This window comes from Heteronotia binoei, chromosome 2 (assembly GCF_032191835.1).
Source record: "Heteronotia binoei isolate CCM8104 ecotype False Entrance Well chromosome 2, APGP_CSIRO_Hbin_v1, whole genome shotgun sequence".
Taxonomy (NCBI): Eukaryota; Metazoa; Chordata; class Lepidosauria; order Squamata; family Gekkonidae; genus Heteronotia; species Heteronotia binoei.
Window position 1 is genome coordinate 40,030,914 of NC_083224.1, and position 22,106 is coordinate 40,053,019.

Here is a 22,106-nt window from a genome sequence, read left to right on the forward strand (position 1 = left end):
CGAAGGAGAAGCGCTCCAGATGCACCGCTCTGCAAGACCAGCCTCCCGAGCCCCACAGCGGCCCCGGGCGAACGAAAGATCGAACCAACACAACAACGAAGGAGCGAACTGCGCCAGTTGCGGCGACCCCCACGACCGGCGGGACTGCAAGTACAGGACCTGGGACTGCAGGAGCTGCGGGAAGACCGGTCACATAGCGCGGGCTTGCCGAGCCAAGCCCCACCGCCCGCGGCCAACCACGCACCACGAGGCCGCTGAGTTCCCCTCCACGGCCTCCACCACGCTACAGGTACTGAACCTGCCCCTAGCCACCCCCAACAAGATTAAAGTGTCGGTCCGCATAGAGGGGGCCCCCTGCCTCATGGAGGTGGACTCGGGCTCCTCCATCTCCATAATTGCGGAGGAGACCCTGAGGCGGTTACACCCCGGCTACAAGAGACTGCTGCGGCCGGCCGACTTTGTACTGCGGGACTTCCAGAAAAACCCGGTCCAGATCGCGGGGTGGGCGAGGGTGCGCGTGGAGCGAGGGTCTTTCAGAGGCCCGCTAGATATCCTGGTAGTCAAGCGACCACTGGCGACCCTGTTGGGCCTCACGTGGTTCGGCCCCTTAGGAATCAGAGTTGAGGTGTCACAAACGACCATGGCCGGGGGGTTCGGGGAGGTGTGCCGAGAATTCCCAGAGGTTTTTGACGGGTCGTTGGGCAGCTACAAGGGCCCGGCCATCTCCCTGCCGCTCGACCCCACGGTCAGACCAACCCGGCTTAAGGCAAGGAGAGTCCCCTTCGCCCTAAAACCTAAAATCGAGGCTGAGCTGGACCGCCTAGTAGCACAAGGGGTCCTAGAGCCGGTCGATTACGCCATGTGGGAAACCCCCATAGTGACTCCGGTCAAACCGAATGGGGACGTGAGGATTTGTGCCGACTACAAGTGCACAATCAACAAGGCGCTCCAGGACAACCCCTACCCGGTGCCGGTTGTCAGCCACGTCCTGGCCGCCCTTGCGGGGTCCAAAATTTTCGGGAAGCTGGACTTGGCACAAGCCTACCAGCAGCTTCCGGTGGACGCCAAAACGGCCGAGGCACAGACGATTGTGACCCATAGGGGGGCGTTCAAGGTGAACCGGCTACAGTTTGGGGTCAGCGTAGCTCCGGGGATCTTCCAAAGTATAATGGACGCTCTCCTCAAAGGAATCCCAGGAGTCCAGCCCTTTTTCGACGACGTTTTAATCGCCGCCCCGAACCCTGAGGAGTTCAGCAACCGTCTCAGGGAGGTGCTCCGTCGTTTCCAAACCGCTGGACTCAAGGTGAAGAGGGAGAAGTGTTTGCTGGGGGTACCGCGGGTGGAGTTCCTAGGATTCGCCGTGGACGCAGAGGGAATCCACCCGACCGAGGAGAAAACCAGGGCCATCGTACAAGCCCCAGCCCCCACGAGTAAAGCGGAGCTACAGAGCTTCCTGGGGGTGCTCAACTTTTATCACACATTCATACCCCACAAAGCGGCCATCGCGGAACCCCTACACCGGTTACTGGACAAAAAAGCTCCTTGGGTGTGGGGGAAGAAGCAAGCCGCTGCGTTCCAGGCAGTGAAGGACGTCCTGGTCTCTAACGCGGTGCTTCACCACTTTGATGGGCGCCTTCCAGTCATTCTGGCATGCGATGCATTGCCGTACGGGGTGGGCGCTGTTCTGGGGCACCAACTATCGGACGGCCGGGAGGTACCGGTCGCCTACTATTCCCGCACCTTAACGTCAGCGGAGCGTAATTACGCTCAAATAGATAAGGAAGCCCTGGCGATCGTAGCGGGGGTTCACAAATTTAACGATTATTTGTACGGTCGCAAGTTCACGATAGCGACCGACCACAAGCCTCTCTTGGGTCTGCTAGCCCCCGACCGGCAAACCCCCCAAATCCTGTCTCAGAGGGTGCTGAGATGGAACCAATTTTTAAATTCATACACCTACACACTGGTACACAGGGCGGGCAAGGCAATGGGCCACGCCGATGCACTCAGTCGTTTACCGCTGCCAGACACGGGGCCCGACCCAGCACCAGCCCACCAGGTGATGTCAATAGAGGCACTCCCTGACCAGCCCATACACGCTGCCGAAGTGGCAAAGGCCACAGGGAAAGACAAAACCCTAGCGAGGGTGCTCGACTGGGTGGTGAGGGGGTGGCCAGAGAGGGACCTGGGGGGAGAGTTCAAACCGTACAAAATGAGGCGGGAGGAACTCGCGGCCCACAAGGGGTGCCTGCTATGGGGGAGCCGGGTGGTGGTTCCCCCTCCCCTTCAGAAAAGGGTCCTTGCATCACTACATGAAACGCACCCGGGCATGGTGAGGATGAAGGCCCTAGCCAGGAGCTATGTGTGGTGGCCGGGAATGGACGGAGAAATAGAGGACTGGGTCCGGAGATGCAGTGCGTGCCAGGAATCGCGGCCGGACCCACCCAGCGCCCCGACCACAAGGTGGGAAACCACTAGGAAACCCTGGTCCAGGCTCCACATAGACTTCGCGGGGCCGTTCCAGGGGCAGATATTCCTTATAATCGTGGATGCATACACAAAATGGTTGGAGGTCCTCCCTGTAGCATCCACCTCCTCAGCAGCCGCCATCCGAGCCCTGCGCCGGGTCCTATGCACCCACGGCATCCCAGACACCCTGGTCTCGGACAACGGGGCCGCCTTCACCTCGGGAGAGTTCCAGGCTTTCCTTCAGAGGTACCTCATAAGGCACATCAGGTCGGCCCCCTTTCACCCCGCCACCAACGGCCAGGCCGAGCGGATGGTCCGCACCACCAAAGAGGCCCTGGGCAGGATCGTGCAGGGTGACTGGGATCACAGGCTGGCCGCATTCCTTTTTGACAACAGGGTCATCCCAAACCCAGCCACAGGGGTCAGTCCAGCTGAGCTCCTCATGGGGCGCAAGCTCACCACAAGGCTTGACAGGCTGCACCCCGACCGTGCAGCGGACACAAGAGGGTCCCCCGAGGTCCGCGAGGCAGCCAGGAGGTTCTTTGCCGGGGATCCAGTGTTCGCCCGCAACTACGCCGCGGGACCCGAATGGGTGGCTGGGCGGGTGCTACGAGTCGTGGGCTCCCGTCACTATGAAGTATCCACTGAGGGGGGCCTGATCCTGCGCCGGCACATCGACCAGATGCGCCGCAGAACCCTACCCGAAGCACCCACAGAAACAAGAGGGGCAGCCCAACCTGAGGAGCCTACCACAACCCCGCCGCCATCCATGACGCTGCCACCTCCTACAGGGGCCAACCAAGCCCCCGAACTCGCCCCGCAACCCTCGGATGCTCAGGCTCCCGAGGAGACGCCGGGGCCCGAAGTCATCACGACTCCGCAAGCCACCCCACGACGTTCGACTCGAGAGCGCCGGCCTCCCACCTACCTACAGGACTATGTTACTAACTAAGGGGGGAGGGGTGTAGTGTATGGCGTTCGTAGAACGCCATCATTCCTGACAGCGCAACCATTTCGTTATAACGTACCATCGATAAAGCGTTAGTCCGCTAAAGCCGCGGAGGCAAAGATGACAACCCGACGCCTCCGCGAAGAGCGCTGGTCATCCGCCAATCACAGCGAGTGGCGGGAAATATGGCTGGCCAGCATTGGACTGGCCAGCAGGGTGAATAGTTCCGGACCTGTATATATGCGGGACCCGGCCCGCGTGTTCTCTCTCTTACCTCGTGTTTGTACCATGCAATAAACTATGTTGCCCTAGACGCGTCTCTCAGACTGGTACATAACATGTCCTTTGAAATGGACAGCTCCAAGTAGGTTCCTCCATCTCCTGCTTTAGATGATCACAGTCTGAAAATGGCAGTGAGACTTTTGCCTAAATCTTTGCAGTCTTCTGCACATTTTCTGATAGGAGTATATTAAATCAGGCCTAATTTAAATTAGGCTTTGGTTAAAACCACACTGGCAAATTGCAAAGCCCTCTGGAGCTTTGACAGCTGGTTGAACTGAGGAGTGTCTTCAGTAGGAAGCAAGCAGGTGATGACAGATGGAGGGTCATGCCTGCCAAGCAGATAATTAAAGCCAATCAAAGCCCATTAACATCGCTGGCCTCTGCTCTGAAGCCCAGTGCATGCTGACAGGGCGGGATTGCGGACATAACAAGCAGACCAGGCAAAAAAAGGCATGTGGAATACAATCCTCTGGGGCAGGTCCTAGCGTGGAACTAGGGTTTGGCATGACTTGGTACCTGCTAGCAGCCAGCTGCAGCTGCTGGACTGATCACCAGTTTCCCAAGGGGAGAAGTGCCTGAGGACAGTGTGAGCTCAGAAGAATTGTATCATGCTGTGTTTTGCTTTCCCAGTCAACCCCAAGGTCCCACAGCAGTGACTCTTAGGAAGAGTTGCCACTGTCATTGCTGTTATTGTAGAGAACCTGGCTCCAAACAGAGCCACAATTGAGAGGAATGTCGCTAAGTTGTGAGGGGAAAGGGAGCGGCAATGGTGTAGATCATGGAAGTTTTCTCCCATGGGGACCTCTGCAGTCAGCCCAGACTTCTTTTGTTAAACCGAATACAAGAACTTCTCATGTTTTTCCTCATTGTCTACCCCTCCAACCCTGACTTTAATTTCCACGGAAAATAATTCTGTGAGTGTTCTGGGCAACTTCTTCCACTGCTTCAGTATTATACCTAGGAAACAATTCCCTGGTATCCATCTTAAATTTTCTCTGCCGTAGCTTGAACCCATTTTTGTTGGCACGTGCATTCCTCAGTACACCTGCTAAGCAGTTTGGGCTTGGCATCCTCACAGAATGTTGCCAGGCTGCCTCCATGCCATACCTTCGTCATAGTTTGTCTGAGGTGTGTGGAACACCCTACCTTGTCTGTTGGTTGCCTGGTTTTGCTGCTTTTATTATTGTAATTGTGGTCGTCCATTGTATTATTAGATACAGTGGCAAGCTCAGCACACACCTAATGGTCAAAGGCAGATAAACAATTTGGAAATCTCACCCTACTCCTCCAGGACTCTATAAGCTCTCTGGGGCTTGAGGAGGTTAATTTCTCCCCTCCCCCACTTTTTTGCCTTTTAAGTGAGCTGCTTAGCAATCTTTCTGTTGTTTTTTCTCATTGAGCGTTTTCTTTTAAAGTTTTTTTTTCCCTTTAGTTGATTTTCAAAGTCCATCCATGAAGCAGGTAGAGGTGCCTATTACATAGGGTTGCCAGCCTCCAGGTGGAGCCTGGAGTTCTCCCAGAGTCACAGCTGATCTTGTAGACTATAGAGATTAGTTCCCCTGGAGACAATGACAACTTCAGAGGGCTGAAACCCCTCTCCAAACTCCTCTCTCTCACAAGCACTGCCCCCAAATCCCCAAGAATATCCTAGTTGGCAGTCATCTTATATCTCTTTACTATTAGATTACATGATGAAATGAAAAGTTACAAAGTAAATAAGAATGATTTTAGACAGTGCATGTAAACAGCTAGGAAGTGTAATCGAAGGCCCTGCTCAGCTTACACTAGCAGTTATTAATATTTCTTTGTGTCATAGATTTTATTTTCCAACATTGAAGACATACTGGATGTTCACAAGGAGTTCCTGACTGCCTTGGAATTTTGTTTAGATCCGGAACCTCAATCTCAGCATGAACTGGGAGATGTTTTCTTAAAATTTGTAAGTATGATAAATCAAAATGCTTTTTGAAAATATATCTGTATGAAGCCACCTGTCCTCTGACGTTTTGTGACCAGACCTTAAGAATGTATATTTTGTATGCAAATAAATGGGAAAAGTTATTATTTTGTGAAAAACTGTAAAACAAGTCAAACATGGTTGAGCCAGAAAATATCTTAGCTCTCTCCTTTTTCTTTGAAAAACAATTCACACTTTCTTTTCTTTTCTCTTCTTTTCATTTTTTGTTTATTTTATGTAAAACATTTTCAAAGGGGATGTCCAATTTAGAAGCAGCAAGGGAGAAACTAAGTATACAATAAGTTGAAGAACTGAAAAATTTCATAATATTTCCAACTGTCTTCCTTCCACCAGACTTCATGTGAAGACAAATGTGGGGCAAACTTTGAGTATATTTCCTCCATTGTGTCCTCCTTCCCCACACTGTGAGGCTGAGTATATTAAACTATCTTGTATGGAGTCAGTATTAAGCCCCATGGCGCGGAGTGGTAAGCTGCAGTACTGCAGCCCTAAGCTCTGCTCATGACTTGAGTTCGATCCTGGCGGAAGCTGGGTTCAGGTAGCTGGCTCCATCATTCTGAGGTTGGTAAAATGAGTACCCAGCTTTCTGGGGGTAAAGTGTAGATGACTGGGGAAGGCAATGGCAAACTACCTCGTAAAAAGTCTGCCAATAAAATGTCGTGATGTGATGTCACCCCATGGGTCATTAACAACTCAGGGCTTGCACAGGGGACTAACTTCACCTTTTTATGGAGTCAGCACATTGGTCCATCTAGCTTAGTATTGTCTCATCCCACTGGCAACAGCTCTCCAGAGCCTCAAAGATCATGGCATTTTAAAATGCCCCCCTGGGATGCCATAATATTTATTTGTGCCCTCATTGAGAAAGATGGACAGAGAAATAAATTGATAAATCCTTAGTTTTGACCTAAGGTCATCCTATTAAAGGGTATCAGGTCCACCAGATACAAAATTCCTATGTGGGAGGCACTTCCAAGAACTATACATGTAAATTGCCATGCTATCCATGTATAAAGTTCTGCATGCACAACCAGTGTACCGCAGCTACCCATCTGTGGCCACTCCTTGTACTGCATATACAGCCATTTTCACACAACTAGGGGTTGAGAATAAAACAGCCGATATTGTAATGCCACTGTATAGATCTATAATGCAGCCTTGTTTGGATTACTGTCTAGAACTCTGGTCACTTTATCTCAAGAAGAACATTGCAGAACTATGTAAAGTACAGAGGAGGGCAGCCAAGATAATTAGAGGGTTGGAGAACCTTCCCTGTGAGGAAAGGCTGAAGATTCTGGGACATTAAAAACACGACTAAGGGGGGGAATGTGATAAAGGTTTATACAATTATGCATGGCATGGAGTTGACAAAGATACATTTTTCTCCCTCTCCCAAAATCTAGCACTTAAGGGTATCCAATGAAACTGATGGGCAGTAGGTTCAGGACAGACAAAAGGAAATACTACTTTACACAAAGAGTGGAATGTGCTGCCAGAGAATGTAGCGATGGTCACAGGAATAAAGAGCTTTAAAAGAGGATTAGATAGATTCGTAGATAAGTGTGCCAATGGCTACTAGCCATGGTGACTGAGGGGAACCTCCACATTCAGTGGTGCTAAGTCTCTGAATCCTAGAGGCAGGAGGCACCATCAAGGGAAGGCCTTGGCCTCTATGGCCAGTTGTTGGCCCTCCAGAGGAACTGGTTGGCCACTGTGTGAGACAGGATGCTGCACTAGAGGGACCACTGGTCTGATCCAGCAGGGATCTTCTTATGTTCATTAACACATGATCTTCTGCTCACGTGCAATACAACAATTGTCCCTGTGGAAATGGAATAATGTGTGAAGTGGTCCTTAGTTGCAGAGAAGCCTTCAGAGGTAATTTACTCCATAAGAAGATGCTGTTTTTAGATGGATGCTGCTAAAGACCGCAAGGCGCTTGGTAAGTGCAGGTTCAACTTTCCAGGGCTGACATCTGTAATTATGTAACTAATAATTTCCTCATACAGTAAAGAAGCCTCAATGTCACCCAGAGAGGAAATTAAACACTTCAGGCATGGGGTAATTTAAAAGCATCACTTTCATACTTGTGGATCTTGTGCATGAAGGGCAGCTGGGAAGGACTTGATGAAAGCCCTCTGGCGGGTGTATAATTATTGAATATACTGAATGGAATTTTGCCAGGAGATGTCATGATGTAACCTCTAAAAGGCTGCCAAAGTCATAGAGCTGAAGTTGCAACTGGCACATGCCACTGGGTCCTGTGTACACTGTTCTTATCTGAAGAAGGTACTGTGGTGCCAACAGCTACTGTATGCACGAAGCTGGTTTGACATAGTAAGAGACTTAGGACTGGTGTCAGGCAGGGCTTTTTTTGTAGCAGGAACTCCTTTGCATATTAGGCCACATTCCCCTGATGTGGCCAATTCTCCTGGAGCTTACAGGGCTCTTAGTACAGGGCCTACTGGAAGCTCCAGGAGGATTGGCTACATCAGAGGCGTGTGGCCTAATATGCAAAGGAGTTCCTGCTACAAAAAAAGTCCTGTATTCTGGGCTGCGTTTGAGAATTAGACTCTAGTTTCTTCAGTGCTTAGTTCTCATGGCCTTTTCTTACACGTCCAGGGAAATGCTGATCACTTTGGGATCAGGCAGCAATTTTTCTTCAGGTTAGTTTGGCCAGGAATCCTGGAGGGGTTTTTTTTGCTGTTTTCTGGGCATGGAGTTGGGGTTACTTGGTGTGTGTGTATGTGGGGGGGAGGTATTTGTGAATTTCCTGCATTGTGCAGGGTGTTGGACTAGATGTCCCTGGAGGTCCCCTCCAACTCTGTGATTCTTTTATGTTTACTACTCAGTTCATGTGTCATTCAGTATTTCTTCCATGGTGACAAACAGAAATATTGGTTATGGGCCATGGCTTAGTGGTAGAGTATCTGCTTGACATGTGGAAGGTCCCAAATTCAGTCCTTGGCTTCTCCAGTCAAAAGGCCTAGGTAGTAGGTGATGTGAAAGACTTCTGTCTGAGACTGTGGAGAGCTGCTGCTGGTCTGAGTAGACAATACTGACTCTGATTGTTTGATTCAGTATAAAGCAGCTGCATGCATTCATTATGTTAAGTATTCCGTTTGGGTTTGGGGGGTGGGGGGAGAAGCACAAACAAAACAGACAGCGGCTATAAATGTGCTTGTACCCGGTTACTGAACTGACTCAAGTTCAGGAAAGGGGGAAAAAAAAGATTTACTATAATACTTCAGTCTTCTGGTGTTTTATTCATTTGAAATGTTTAGCCGTTGCGCTCACTACAAAACTGCTTGAGGCAGCCTTTCGTCATTTGAATTGTACACCCTGTAAAATGTCACTAATAAAAAATGAAAACAATATAAAACAGCAGATGAAAGGAATGAAATCCAACCAGAGAGACAGTAGATAAAACATGGAGCAGAAAGGGGAAAAAACAAACAATGCACAAATGGTTTCAGTTGAAATATGTCAGATCCTTAGAATTCTCTTTAGTCACAGAAGTGAATAAGTGTCTGTAATACTGGGCCTTGAGACTGGCAGACAGTATGAAGACTTTGGATTGGCCAGGTCAGGCTTTTAGTAAAGGTCTAGTCAAGTGATTCGATTTCCAACACGATGCCCATAGTTATCATAGTCATGGTAATTTGTTTCTTGGTGCCTGTGTGCATTTTCCATAAAGTGTCTCTTTCTCCAAGCTAAGAACCAATCCTGTTTTTTCCCTCCATTTCACTGGAGTAGAAAGTATTTCTGTCTGTAGGAAAAACCTTTTGGAAACAGCTGCCTCTGTCATAGGTGGATGCTTGGCTTCAAACCTCCTAACATTTTTGTGAAATATCCCAGTGTTTATGATTGCACTGAGCCCACAGATAAGTCATTTTGTGACCCTTCTGGGGGTGGGGTGGGCATCCCCTGTGTAAGCACCACTCGCTTCCGACTCTGGGATGACGTTGCTTTCACCATGTTTCCACGGCAGACTTTTTACGGGGTGGTTTGCCATTGCCTTCCCCAGTCATCTATACTTTCCCCCCAGCAAGCTGGGTACTCATTTTACTGACCTTGGAAGGCTGAGGCAACCTCAAGCCAGCTCCCTGAAAACCCATCTTCCACCGGGGATTGAACTCAGGTCATGAGCAGAGCTTAGGACTGCAGTACTGCAGCTTTTAGCACTCTGTGCCATGGGGCTCTTTGGGGTGGGCATAGCAGCTGCTATGTTGTGGCAACTGCTTCCTGTCCTCAAAATTTCAAAGGTGCTCACTGGTTCACAAAGGTTGGGACCCCATACTAGGAACTTTGGCTAATTGTATCAGCTAGATTTGTTCACTGCACTTCCAGACCCAGGCTTCAGCTTCATTTCACGTCCCTGATTGCAGTTTTGCAGGGACAGGTTGTTGGGATCCTGGGTTAGAGCTGGATTTAGTTTTGAGTGCACAAGGGCTTGGCCTCCTCTTCAGAGTTGGTTGCACCCGCTTATGGTTGCTGTGTTGTTGTTTATTCTCCTTTCCAGCATGTTGTAGTGGTTAAAAGTGGCAGACTCTAATCTGGAGAGCCAGGTTTGATTCCCTGCTCCTCCAGCTGAAGCCTGCTGAGTGAGTTACAGTTACAGTTCTCTCAGAACTCCTTCAGCCCCACCTACCTCACAAGGGCCGTGGTCACACTCACCATTAAATCCATCCCTAACCCGTCGCTATTATACCCCGCAGCTTTTTTACAACAAATTTCCTGATCAGACATCCCTCCGTCCTTCAGTTCTAAGCAGCATTGGTTCCGTTGTTGGTTGATCAGAGGTCTCAACCGGACCTCATTTTTTGAGATGACATTCGACACTCGCGCAAGCGCAGTACCGTAGGATATCGTGCTTGGCTTTTTAAAAAAAAGGTGCCAGAAAAGGTGGACGATCTGCCCCCCCCCCCCCCCCCCAATTTAAACACCCGGAAAGGAAGGGGAAGCCCAGGAGTTCTCTTTGCTGTCTCTCTGCCTGCCAGGGAGACAGCAAAGGTGGGTCATCTTCCTCCCCCCCCATTTAAACACCCCGCTGTGGTGTTCAAATGGGGGGGGGAGCACGGCAACTCTCTTTGCTGTCTCTCCGCCTAGCGGGGAGACGGCAAAGGTGGTCATCTTTCTCCCCTGGCAGGGAGACAGCAAAGGTGGGCGATCTGCCTTTCCCCCCCCATTTAGGAAAGGTTCCCTGTGCAAGCCAGTTTGGTGTAGTGGTAAAGTGTGCGGACTCTTATATGGGAGAACCGGGTTTGATTCCCCACTCCTCCACTTGCACCTGCTGAGATGGCCTTGGGTCAGCCATAGCTCTGGCAGAGGTTGTCCTTGAAAGGGCAGCTGCTGTGAGAGCCCTCTCCAGCCCCACCCACCTCACAGGGTGTCTGTTGTGGGGGAGGAAGGTAAAGGAGATTGTGAGCCGCTCTGAGACTCTTCGGAGTGGAGGGCGGGATAGAAATCCAATATCTTCTTCTTCATCTTCTTCTTCTTCAAGCACCAGTCGTTTTTGACTCTGGGGTGACGCTGCTTTCACAAAGTTTTCACGGCAGACCTTTTACGGGGTGGTTTGCCATTGCCTTCCCTGGTCATTACACTTCCCCCCCCCCCCCAGCAAGCTGGGTACATATTTTACCAACCTCGGAAGGTTGGAAGGCTGAGTCAACAATTGCTGGCGCAATATCATTTGCTCTCGCAGGGAAGCGGATGTGCGCTTGTGACGAGTCGGCTACAATGGAGCGTTCAAACATAGAAAGTACGCGTGGGAGCATTCTTATTCCGGATTTAATGTACTATCAAAAAAGTCTGCGTCTCAGTCGTGGCAGTTCGGGACACGAATGAGCCAACGACCATTGCCAGATGCTGATGTTTTGACAACCGCATAAAATCCGACATGCATCTGGCTTTCATCCATGCCCATCTCGTCAGTTTATGTGCGTCTGACCTTGGCCAAGATGTCTCTTGTGGTGAGAAGAAAGGAAAGAGATTGTAAGCTGGTGTGAAACTCCTTAAGGTAGAAAAAAGCAGAGTATAAAAACCTTCTCTTATTATTAAGAGCGATCACCTCTAATCTGTAGACCCAGATTTGATTTCCCCACTCCTCTACATAAAGCCTGCTGAGTGACCTTGGGCCAGTCACAGTTCTCTCAGACCTCTCTCACCTATCTGACAAGATGCCTGTTGTGGGGAATGGAAGGGCCTTGATTTCCCCACAGCAGGCGCCTTGTGAGGTAGACAGGGCTGAGAGAGTTCTGAGAGATTGTAAGCTGCTTTGAGATTCCTTATAGTAGAGAAAAGTGCTGTATAAAAACCAACTCTTCTTTTTGCAGTAAGTGCTGCTATGTTTTCAGAAATGCTGGCAGGGTGATTTTGTTTGTTTGTTGTTCTCCACTAAATGCCTGGAAAGAGAGGCTTGAAAATCACCAGGTCTTTGTGGGAAACTGTTATGCAGTAGGCCATTAACATATAGCAGCATCCCTGAGGAAAATTTTTAAAGAATGGGGTGTCTGGGATGTATAAAATGGCCTTCAGAAAAGAAAGCAAAGTCAGGAGCTAGCCAGTGACCTGGCAAGCACAGTGATTCTCAAACAGTGTCCCTTGAGAGAGAGTGAAGGTATGCTGAAAAATTAAACCTTATTCCTCATTTCTGGTGCTTGGCTTGTGTTTCTTGTCCCTGGCTCTTTTGATATGCTTTCCGTGGTCCTGACATCAGGGAGGTCATAACTCTGCCTGCCCCACTTCCTATCATATAACTCTCGTATCATGTGATTTTGTGTCATGTGATTGCAGCTCAGTGAGTCCCAAGCTCAGTTCATTGTAGGTCTGAAAAGACTAAAGGTCACTGATCTAGTCAAATCCTGACTGGTATCTGTTCTGAAATCTGACTCTTCAGGGGTCTCGGAGATTACATTCTGACTATTTTCCCCAAGCCCCCCACCCCACCCCCCACAGACATACACACTGCAACTATGAGGGCTGCAATGGAATGTGGCCAGCCTGATGTGGGGAGAGAGCGGCTATTTATTTATTGGGGAGGGATGGTGGCTCAGTGGTAGAGCATCTGCTTGGTAAGCAGAAGATCCCAGGTTCAATCCCTGGCATCTCCAAAAAAGGGTCCAAGCAAATAGACGTGAAAAACCTCAGCTTGAGACCCTGGATAGCCGCTGCCAGTCTCAGTAGACAATACTGACTTTGATGGACCAAGGGTCTGATTCAGTATAAGGCAGCTTCATATGTTCATATGTACCTGTTTCTTGTCATGCCTTTTCCTGCCAAAAATCACAACCACAGATATGCTTTTAGCCAGTTTGGTGTAGTGGTAAAGTGTGCGGACTCTTATCTGGGAGAACCGGGTTTGATTCCCCACTCCTCCACTTGCACCTGCTGAGATGGCCTTGGGTCAGCCATAGCTCTGGCAGAGGTTGTCCTTGAAAGGGCAGCTGCTGTGAGAGCCCTCTCCAGCCCCACCCACCTCACAGGGTGTCTGTTGTGGGGGAGGAAGGTAAAGGAGATTGTGAGCCGCTCTGAGACTCTTCGGAGTGGAGGGTGGGATATAAATCCAATATCTTCTTCTTCTTCTAAGCAGAAGATCCCAGGTTCAATCTCTGGCATCTCCAAAAAAGGGTCCAAGCAAATAGAAGTGAAAAACCTCAGCTTGAGACCCTGGAGAACCGCTGCCAGTCTGAGTAGACAATACTGACTTTGATGGACCAAGGGTCTGATTCAGTATAAGGCAGCTTCATATGTACCTGTTTCTTGTCATGCCTTTTCCTGCCAAAAATCACAACCACAGATATGCTTTTACCTGTGCTGTCAAGTCGCTTCTGATTTATGGTGGCTCTATGAATTAATTCCTTCTGAAACATCATACTGTCAACAGCCTCACTCAGGACTTGCAAACTGAGGGCTGTGGCTTCCTGATTGAATCAGCATCTCATATTGTGTTTTCTCTTTCCCTGCTGCCTTCAGCTTTTCCAACATTGCTGTCTTTTCCAGCAATTAATGTCTTCTCACAATGTGACCAAAGTATGATAAACCTTAGTCATTTTAGCTTAGTCTCCATATATGCAAAACAGATACTCCTCCCCTTCTGCGGCCTTTCTGTTTTCTTCCCTCTCAGTGTTCCTTTTTATTTTTTAAAAAAACCCAAAACAAAACCTCAACTGTCCTAACACTGCCAGTTCCTTCTTTTTTGTTGCGTCACACACACAGTTTGTTTCCTGCATCTGGGGGCCAGGAACTTCTGCCTTTATATTATTCCCAAGCTTTTACTCAGAAATGCCTGAAACTGAAGCATCTGTAGCTCCAGATGTGTTGCATAAAGAGGATAAAGCCTATGAGCTAGCTGCTGTTCAGGTCCTGTCCTTCATTGCGGCTCCTGCTTTATTGGCTGTCGTTGCTGTGTTTTGATTCAAAGATTTAAAAATGGCAAAGCAGCCATCTCAGTAGATTAATAAACCATGTCTTGAGAGAGGAGGAAGAGCCATTATAGTTCAGTGGAACCTTCAGAAGAGGGATAACTTTGATGGGGACAGATATGGGAGATGATCTCTTATGCCTCCTTATAGGTACCTTGCTGGCCACTGCTGGAAACAGACTGATGGACTACATGAACTTTGCTGAAATAATGTGACAGCCAAACCAGAGTTTAGATATCTATAGCTGAATTATATAGGTTGGATCCAACCTGCTTTTCTTTTCACGAAAAAGAGAGGAGAGAGTCTGCTTTAATCATCAAAAAGGCTATGCTGGGGATCATGGGACCTGCACAGACAAAAGCCATTTGGGACCGAGCCGTGGTGAGAATGGGAACTCAGAAAGACTGAGGAAACCAGCTGGCTGGATCCCACCCTATGCCTCTGTTCTCCAACCAAACTCCAGTTGCTGGAGCCCAGGAAGGGTACAGCAAGAGAAGATACTGCTATTAGAAAAGAGCAAATGGCCAGAATGTTTGATTCATAAAAATGTTTGATTCATACTGGTTGCCAATTGCAGGGACTGATTTTGCACACCCTTTGTATTGGAAGAAGCGCTCACGCTCCTTTATGTCAAAAGAAGCCTCACACTCTGACCTTAGAGTCTTTCACAAGTGACATTTGAAAAGGTCACATGATTGCACCTGAAGCTTCCTTCACCTGAAATCAGACCATTGATCTAGTAAGCTCAGTATTGTCTACTGAAGGGGTGGCCAAACTTGCTTAATGTAAGAGCTATATAGAATAAACGTCAGATGTTTGAGAGCCACAAGACAGGGAAGGAGGGAGGGAAGGAAGGAAGGAAAATAGATGGGGAGGGAGAGGTGGAAAGAAAACAGCTTTAACCTTAAATGCATTCTCCAAGCTGCTAGCTGGCTTGGCTTAGAGAAATGATCTAAAGAGAGAAATGCCTTCTCTGAGCTGGCTGATGAGGCAGTGGAGGCTTCAAGAGCCACACAATATGTATAAAAAGGCCACAAGTGGCTCTTAAGCCACAGTTTAGCCAGCCCTGGTCTACTATGACTGGCAACAGTTCTCTAGGATCTCTGGTGCAGGTTTTTTGTATCACTGACTACCTGATTCTTAAACTATTGATGTTGGGGATTGGAATTTGGGACCTTCTGGGTGCAAAACATGCCTTTCCATTGAGCTATAGCCCACTGACCCATTGCACAATTCTCGCTGTATTGTTTTTGTTTTGACAATTAGAAGTATACCATTTAACTATTGATCACATATTGAATTGTATGATCAGTGGTGGCTGTTGAAGTTTTGTAGTTCAAGCCATCAAAGGAGGCTTGAATTTGAGCCCATGGCTTCCTGATCCAGCCAACAATAAGAATGAATTCCACTGTCTTGCTCTCAGTCACTTATGGAAAAGAAATCAAAAGCTGCTTAAAACAAAGAATTGGAGTCATTAATCCCATTTCCCAGGTAGGATTGAATGGCTTGTATCCAGTGGCTACATAGGGTGGACCTTTCCCACATTCCCCTTGTTACTTGCCACTAAAACCTCCTCAAAGTTTTGTTACTGGCTTTCAGTGGACACCCAAGAACATCATAGGTTCACATGAACACATGTAACTGCCTTATATTGAATCAGACCCTTGTTATCTCAGAAGTCAGTATTGTATACTGGCAGCATTTCTTCAGGGTCTCAGGTGGAGGTTTTTCACATCACCTACTAACTGAAGATGCTGGGGATTGAACCTAGGACCCTCTGCATGCCAAGGAGATGGTCTACCACTGAGCCACAGCCCCACCCGAATCACCCATCTCTATTGTGAGCAATACTCCCTCTAAGCTGTGGAATCTTGTGAGCAAAAATTCTACTTCATGAGCTACTGGCATTAAAATTATGAACTACTGCATAAATTAGCTTGCTTTCGGGCCATTTTTCCTGAGCTGGAGCCTAAAATATTGTGAGCTAGCTCACCCTAATTCAGCTTACAGGGAACAATGTGGGCTACAGAAAATGAAATGGAGCGGCTCAGAAGCATCGCTGTTGAACTCACACATGAGGGGAAAAAACCCACTCCCACCCTGGTCAAAGGATCTGCGGTGGGAGGGGGAAATTCATGGAAATTCCTTCCCGAAACAGAAGTGCCTTTTCTAGCAAAGGAGGAAACGTTTTCCTTCATAGACTGAAGACTTAGTGAATGTGAGTCACTGGATCCAACTTAGTGGAAGGGAATCATTGGATTCAAATTTGGTATTAACTTTTGGCTTTATACTAAATGGTATTTAATTATAAGCTTGAACAATACTGTATGAAGAACATGTGTATCAGCCACTAAGATGCCAGATGATCAGGAGCTAAATGAATCTTTAATACCAGGGAAAATCTCTTAGTTTTCCTGCTTATACCATGCCAAACTACTCCCAGCAGGCTTGCTAGATATCCAACCGATCTCTGTCACCCGTGAAAGGTTTTATTAGTCCTTGTCTGATTGATTCAGGCATGGAAGTGGTTTTACTGCTTCTTTAGAAAACATTTCATGCTATTCTGCAGATGACTTGATGCTGGGCAGGGGGGTGGGAATCTAGCATGTTTGATCTTTATGCAACAGGAGAGATTTCTTCCATCTTGACTGTGATATAGAAAATATAGCTTCTGGCATGTTACGATGTGTGTAAGGAGGGATAATTAATTTCAGTGAGAAGGCTGGAGCGTTTGTGTCAAAGGAGGGTATGTGTGAGACAGAGGAAGAGACAATGAATGAATGAATGAATGAATGAACGAACGAATCAGTGTGTTGGTTGTTTTTGAGGCTATTTTTCACAGATGTAGGTAAGTCCAAAGATGTGATACACATGTTCAGTAGAGCTCTGTTTACAGCTATAACTTCATTTGTTGTTTTTGTGGAGCAGGCCTCACCACTGAATAAACATTTTATACTGAAAAATGGTTTGCAATTATTTAGAATTGCCCGATTCCAACTGGTGAAGGCAGGGGAGGGGAGGACTTAACAGGAGGAAGGCTTAGGCCTCATCACCAACAATACAGCAGTGTTGCTTATGGCATGTACCGGAAGTGATATTATCACATTCCCAGCGTCACAGCAACGTTCTGGTATTTGGGCAAAAACATTATGGTAAAAATGCCTTCTACCATAGCATTTTTGCTGAAATACCAGAACATTGCCACAAAATGATGTCACTTCCAGAACATACCAGAAGTGACATCACCGTGTCACCAGAAACAGCAACCTAGACATGCCTCACCTGCTGGTAAGTCTTTCCACTGGCCTCCTGATCAGTGCCAGGGGGCTGCCAATCCTATTTGCATAACTTTTTCCTCTTTAATCAGAGCACTTGTTAGGTGTCTGAGGCTGATGCCCCTCAACTTTATTATGTATTTGTTCATAACATGTTTACGATGCCTCTTCAGAGTCCTAGTCAAGGTGACTTACTATTAAATACTACAACATTAAAACACTAGCTATCACATGCATGGGCAAGTTTGATATTTATCATACACGAGCCTCCAGAATGCACAAACACAATAATAAACAGTCAAATGTCATGTTCAGGGCAGAGCCTGGTGCTTTTACTCTGCTCAGGAGTTCTGGGATACACAGATGTAATCCCAAACAGTCAAGGCAATAGACAAGAGCAAAGTCAGCAAACCAGTACAGAGTAAAGAAGCCAAAGGTTCTGTCCAAAAGACCAGGGGTTAGGAAGGTCTGGAGTTCAGGGTCCAAAGCTGAGGAGCCAAGACAGGAGACAGGGTTGGGTTTCTAGCTGAAAAACAAGCAGCAGGCAGAATGCAAAGCAGCAAGCAATGAAATACTCTGGTTGGTGAATGAATCAGCTCACAGAGGGAATGGCAAGCAAGGCTGCTTCTACAGCAAGCCCTGCTCAACGCCATCCTTTTATATGCCTAGTTAGCTGATTCATTCATGAAGCATGGGGTTTGTTTCTTACTGGCTTGTCATTCCTGTTTGTTTCTTACCGGCTTTACTTCAGAAGTTAGCGTTGGTCACTTTTGAGCAATTAACCAGGTGCTCCTTTGTCTCTCCAAGCTGTCAAGCTCTCCTGACATCTCCTGCACACAGATGGTTCAGGAGATGCTGGTGGTGACTGACACTCTGATCCTTGTTTTGTTTCTTTTGTGTCCTGAATGAGCAACCCTAATTTCCTGCTGCTTCTTTTGCTGGCTCTTCCTCTAAATCCAGCTGCTCAGGTGGGCATTCCACCAGCATAGGGCTTCCATCTCCTTATCCTTGGAGGCTGGCTAGCTCACGATACAAGCCATTAAAGCACAGGTCATTAAAACTTGAATTTGACTTGAAAGTCTGAAGTGCAACATTGATTGCATACACATATAGACTACATTTCCCTTAAAAGTACTTTTAAAGGGAAAAGATTATGGTTTGCTACCAGCATAGGCCAGACGGTAGATAGAAGAGAAAGGCAAGAAGAACACATTTCCCTCTTTGTCTTTAAAAGAAAACTGCAAGTTCTTACAAAAGCATATTTTCTCTTAAGTGGGTCTCATCCACATAGTGTTGTGAAGTTCCAGTCGTTTCTATAGAGTGCAAGTCACAAGAGATTCAGTAATGTCCATCTCTGGTGAAACAAAATACTTGCTTACGGTTGATTGAAGTGGAAATCCAATCTAATAGCTTGACAATCACTTTATATTACTTGAATATTGATATAACTTGATTCAGACGTGGTTTGAAATACATGGAGTTCAGCAGGCAGCTTGGGAGCCTCCCTGAAACATGACATGAACTTTAATAATCAGCAGAAGACAGACTCTCTGATGATGGCACTCTAGATGGAACAAGAATCTCCCATAATGCCCAGCGTACGCAGTCCATATTCCTTTGTTAAATGATTTCAGTTTGTATTTATTTGAAGGGGGAGTAGATACGCAAATTGGAGGAATGTCTTGCATTAACATAGATATTTTTTGTTCTTGCCTCTCATTGCAGAAAGACAGGTTCTGTGTTTATGAGGAATATTGCAGCAACCACGAGAAAGCACTCAGGCTCCTCATGGAGTTGAACAAGATCCCGCCTGTCAGAGCATTTCTGTTGGTAAGCAAATCTTTGGGCCAAATTAACATGTGATGCCCAGTGGATATAGTTCCTTGAGCAGTCAGGGGCGAACATATTTGTGGGACAGTCTCCTCCGCTACTGTCTTTGGGCAGTAACCTACTGATGGTCTCTGATGCCAGAAACATCTGGCTGTCCTCAGGTAGGGCTAGGGCTTTCTGCCAAATTCCATCAAGGCCTTGTGTGATCTTATACAGTTCCTCAAGGCCTGCAAGGCAGAGATGTTCTGCCAGGCTTTTGTTGAGGACAGCGACAATTTCCATCTTGGCTGGAACCCTCTTCTGTTCCCTAAGCTCGTTTTGCACCACCACCCCCACTCGCCCGTGAAGTGGTCGACAGTCTGCAGATCTGGGAATTAATATACTATTCGCCATCTGTTTTCATAATGTACTTTTAATTTTGTTTCCTGTTTTTAACTCGCAGATGTTTTAAATTGTTTATGTACATTGCCCAGAGCCCTGTAGTAGCAGGGACTGGGCAATTTATAAATCAAATTAATAATAGTAATAATGGTGCCCCCCAGCTCTTTACTACAGAAGCTGCAATCTGTATCAAGGTTAGAGTATGTAGAGCAGAGCATTGTAGCCTTTCCCGCCAAATAAAAACCATCTAAAAACCATCCACATCTCCACCACTAAAAACCATCCACATCTCCACCTCATATGGGAGAATAGAACCCAGCTGTCCTCAGGAAGGAATTTTGTGATGCAAATACATTGGTTCCTGGACTCTTTGGTGTTTCTTCTTCTCTCCATTTCCTGTACAGGTGCCTTGCCTCTTATTTCAGTGCCTTTCTTAAAACAAGACCAAACTTCATTTCCCATTTCTTCGCAATAGACTGCCACAATGTGTAACTGCTTTTGGTCTCTAATGTGTAAACACGATGGGAGAGACCACAGATTATGGGTAGAAGTATTCCTGGGAGTAAACTGTGGTGACATGACTTCCAGATTACTAAAATTTCTAGACTCTTAGTATGTTTAGTGAAAGCTGCAGACTGCTTTCCTGTTACTGTGTTACAGAGTGGGCACCTTGTGCTGAGCAAAGGTCACTGGAGGGTCATCATGTGGGTTGCAGCTGGGTAGTTAGAGTGGCAGTGGCCTTGTGGCAGCTGCCCTGAGCCTGCTTCAGTGGGGAGGGCAGGATATAAATCCATTAAATAATAATAATATTTTTTTAATTTAGTAGGCTTATATTCCGCCTTTTCCCGTAAATGGGCTCAAGGTGGATCGCAACATATAAATATAACAATAAAAACCTACATATCAAAGTTAAAACACCAAATTAAAATTAACAGTAAAAACAATAAATAAAACACACTACTGGCAGACAGGGCACAGCATATCAATAACCAGTTGTAGGCCCACCTTAAACGATGGTAATAACAATAGGATAGCACTGTAATAAAGCATGATGTCACCACAAGGGAATTAACTGGTGAAGGTTTCCCATTGGGCTGGAGAGGGCACTAAGGTCAAAGGAGGGTCAGTGCCCTTCCCACCTAAGCAGCCATAGCTTTTAGGCCAAGACTTGAGAGCAGTTTTGGAGAGGAGTTGGGAGAATTGGAAATAAGTGGACTTGACAGTGCCCAGTAGAGAAGGAACCAGGTGCCTTACCTGCAAAAGACAGCTGTATGGGCATTCCAATAAAGAGACTGTGCGTTGTATTTACCAGGTGTGCTCCTCATTACCAGAAAGATGAATGGGCAACCCCTGCCCAGCCATCCACACAATGCCACCCTTCCTTCTCCCTGGGTGGGGCCCAAGAAAAACCCAGGGACCACAGCTGGGTTGAGTATTAGCTCAAAACTCAGTGATTAAACCATACATGAACACATATGAACACACATGAAGCTGCCTTATAAGGAATCAGACCCTGGATCAGTATTGTCTACTCAGGCTGGCAGCAGCTGTCCAGGTCTCAGACTAAGGTCCTTCACATCACCTACTGCCAGATCCCTTTAACTGGAAATACCTGGGATTGTACCTGGGGCCTTCTCTGTGACAAGCAACTGCCCTATCACAAAGCCACAGCTCTGACCCATAGAATATTGGGTGACTGCTAGTGTCTCCACCATGATGATGCCACTTCTGGGTTGTGCCAGAAGCAATATCATTGTACCGGAGACGCCATTCCCCCCCCCCACCAATTCCTCATCTCCTTCATCTCCTGCGGTTGCCAAGCCAGTTGCCAAACCTACAAGGGAACCAGATCCTGACACACCTCGTATACCATTAACAATGGAAAAATGGCCTTCTTAAATCAAAGCAAGATCCATCTAGTCCCAGTGTTTCTGTTCCCATCAACATCTAGGGCTACAGATCCCCCAGGAAACCTTTATAGCAAGACACACACAAAAATTTCAGAAGATCCCTGCTGGATCAAACTAATGATCTCTCTAGCCCAGCATCCTTTTTCCTGCAGTGGCTGACCCAGATGTCCCTGAAGGCCCACATAAGGGACACAGAGCCCAAATGCTCCCCTGTAGTTTCTCCCCAGCATCTGGCAATTCAGGAGTATACTGCTTCTGAACATGGAAGTCCAATATGGCCATCATGGCCAATGGCTACTGATAAACCTTTGCTCTGTGAATTTCTCTTACTCCTTTAAAGGTAGTGACAGTCACACAACAAGTTCCACAAGCTGATCACCACTCCCAGTGGCTTCCTGAAACATATTGTCCTTGAGCACATAAACTTCTGAAGCTGCCTTATATTGAACCAAACCCCTGATCCATCAAAAGTCAGTATTGTCTACTCACACTGGCAGCACCCCTCCAGGGTCTAAGGCACATCACCTGTTTTCATGTCACCTGCTACCTGGTCATTTCAACTGGTGATGCTGAAGATTGAACTTGGAACCTTCTGCATCCAAAGCAGTT

The 22,106-nt window shown here is 47.3% G+C and overlaps 1 protein-coding gene across 3 annotated transcripts in view; it reads left to right on the forward strand.

Annotated features, from left to right (window-relative positions):
• The window catches only part of PREX1 (phosphatidylinositol-3,4,5-trisphosphate dependent Rac exchange factor 1), a 346,981-nt gene that overhangs the window by 135,880 nt on the left and 188,995 nt on the right, over positions 1 to 22,106 (forward strand). For all 3 annotated transcript variants that reach the window (XM_060230830.1, XM_060230833.1, XM_060230832.1), the window contains exons 3-4: positions 5,517 to 5,639; positions 19,102 to 19,206. In XM_060230830.1, coding sequence (XP_060086813.1) covers positions 5,517 to 5,639; positions 19,102 to 19,206 — 228 coding nt within the window. The remainder of the gene's footprint in view (positions 1 to 5,516; positions 5,640 to 19,101; positions 19,207 to 22,106) is intronic.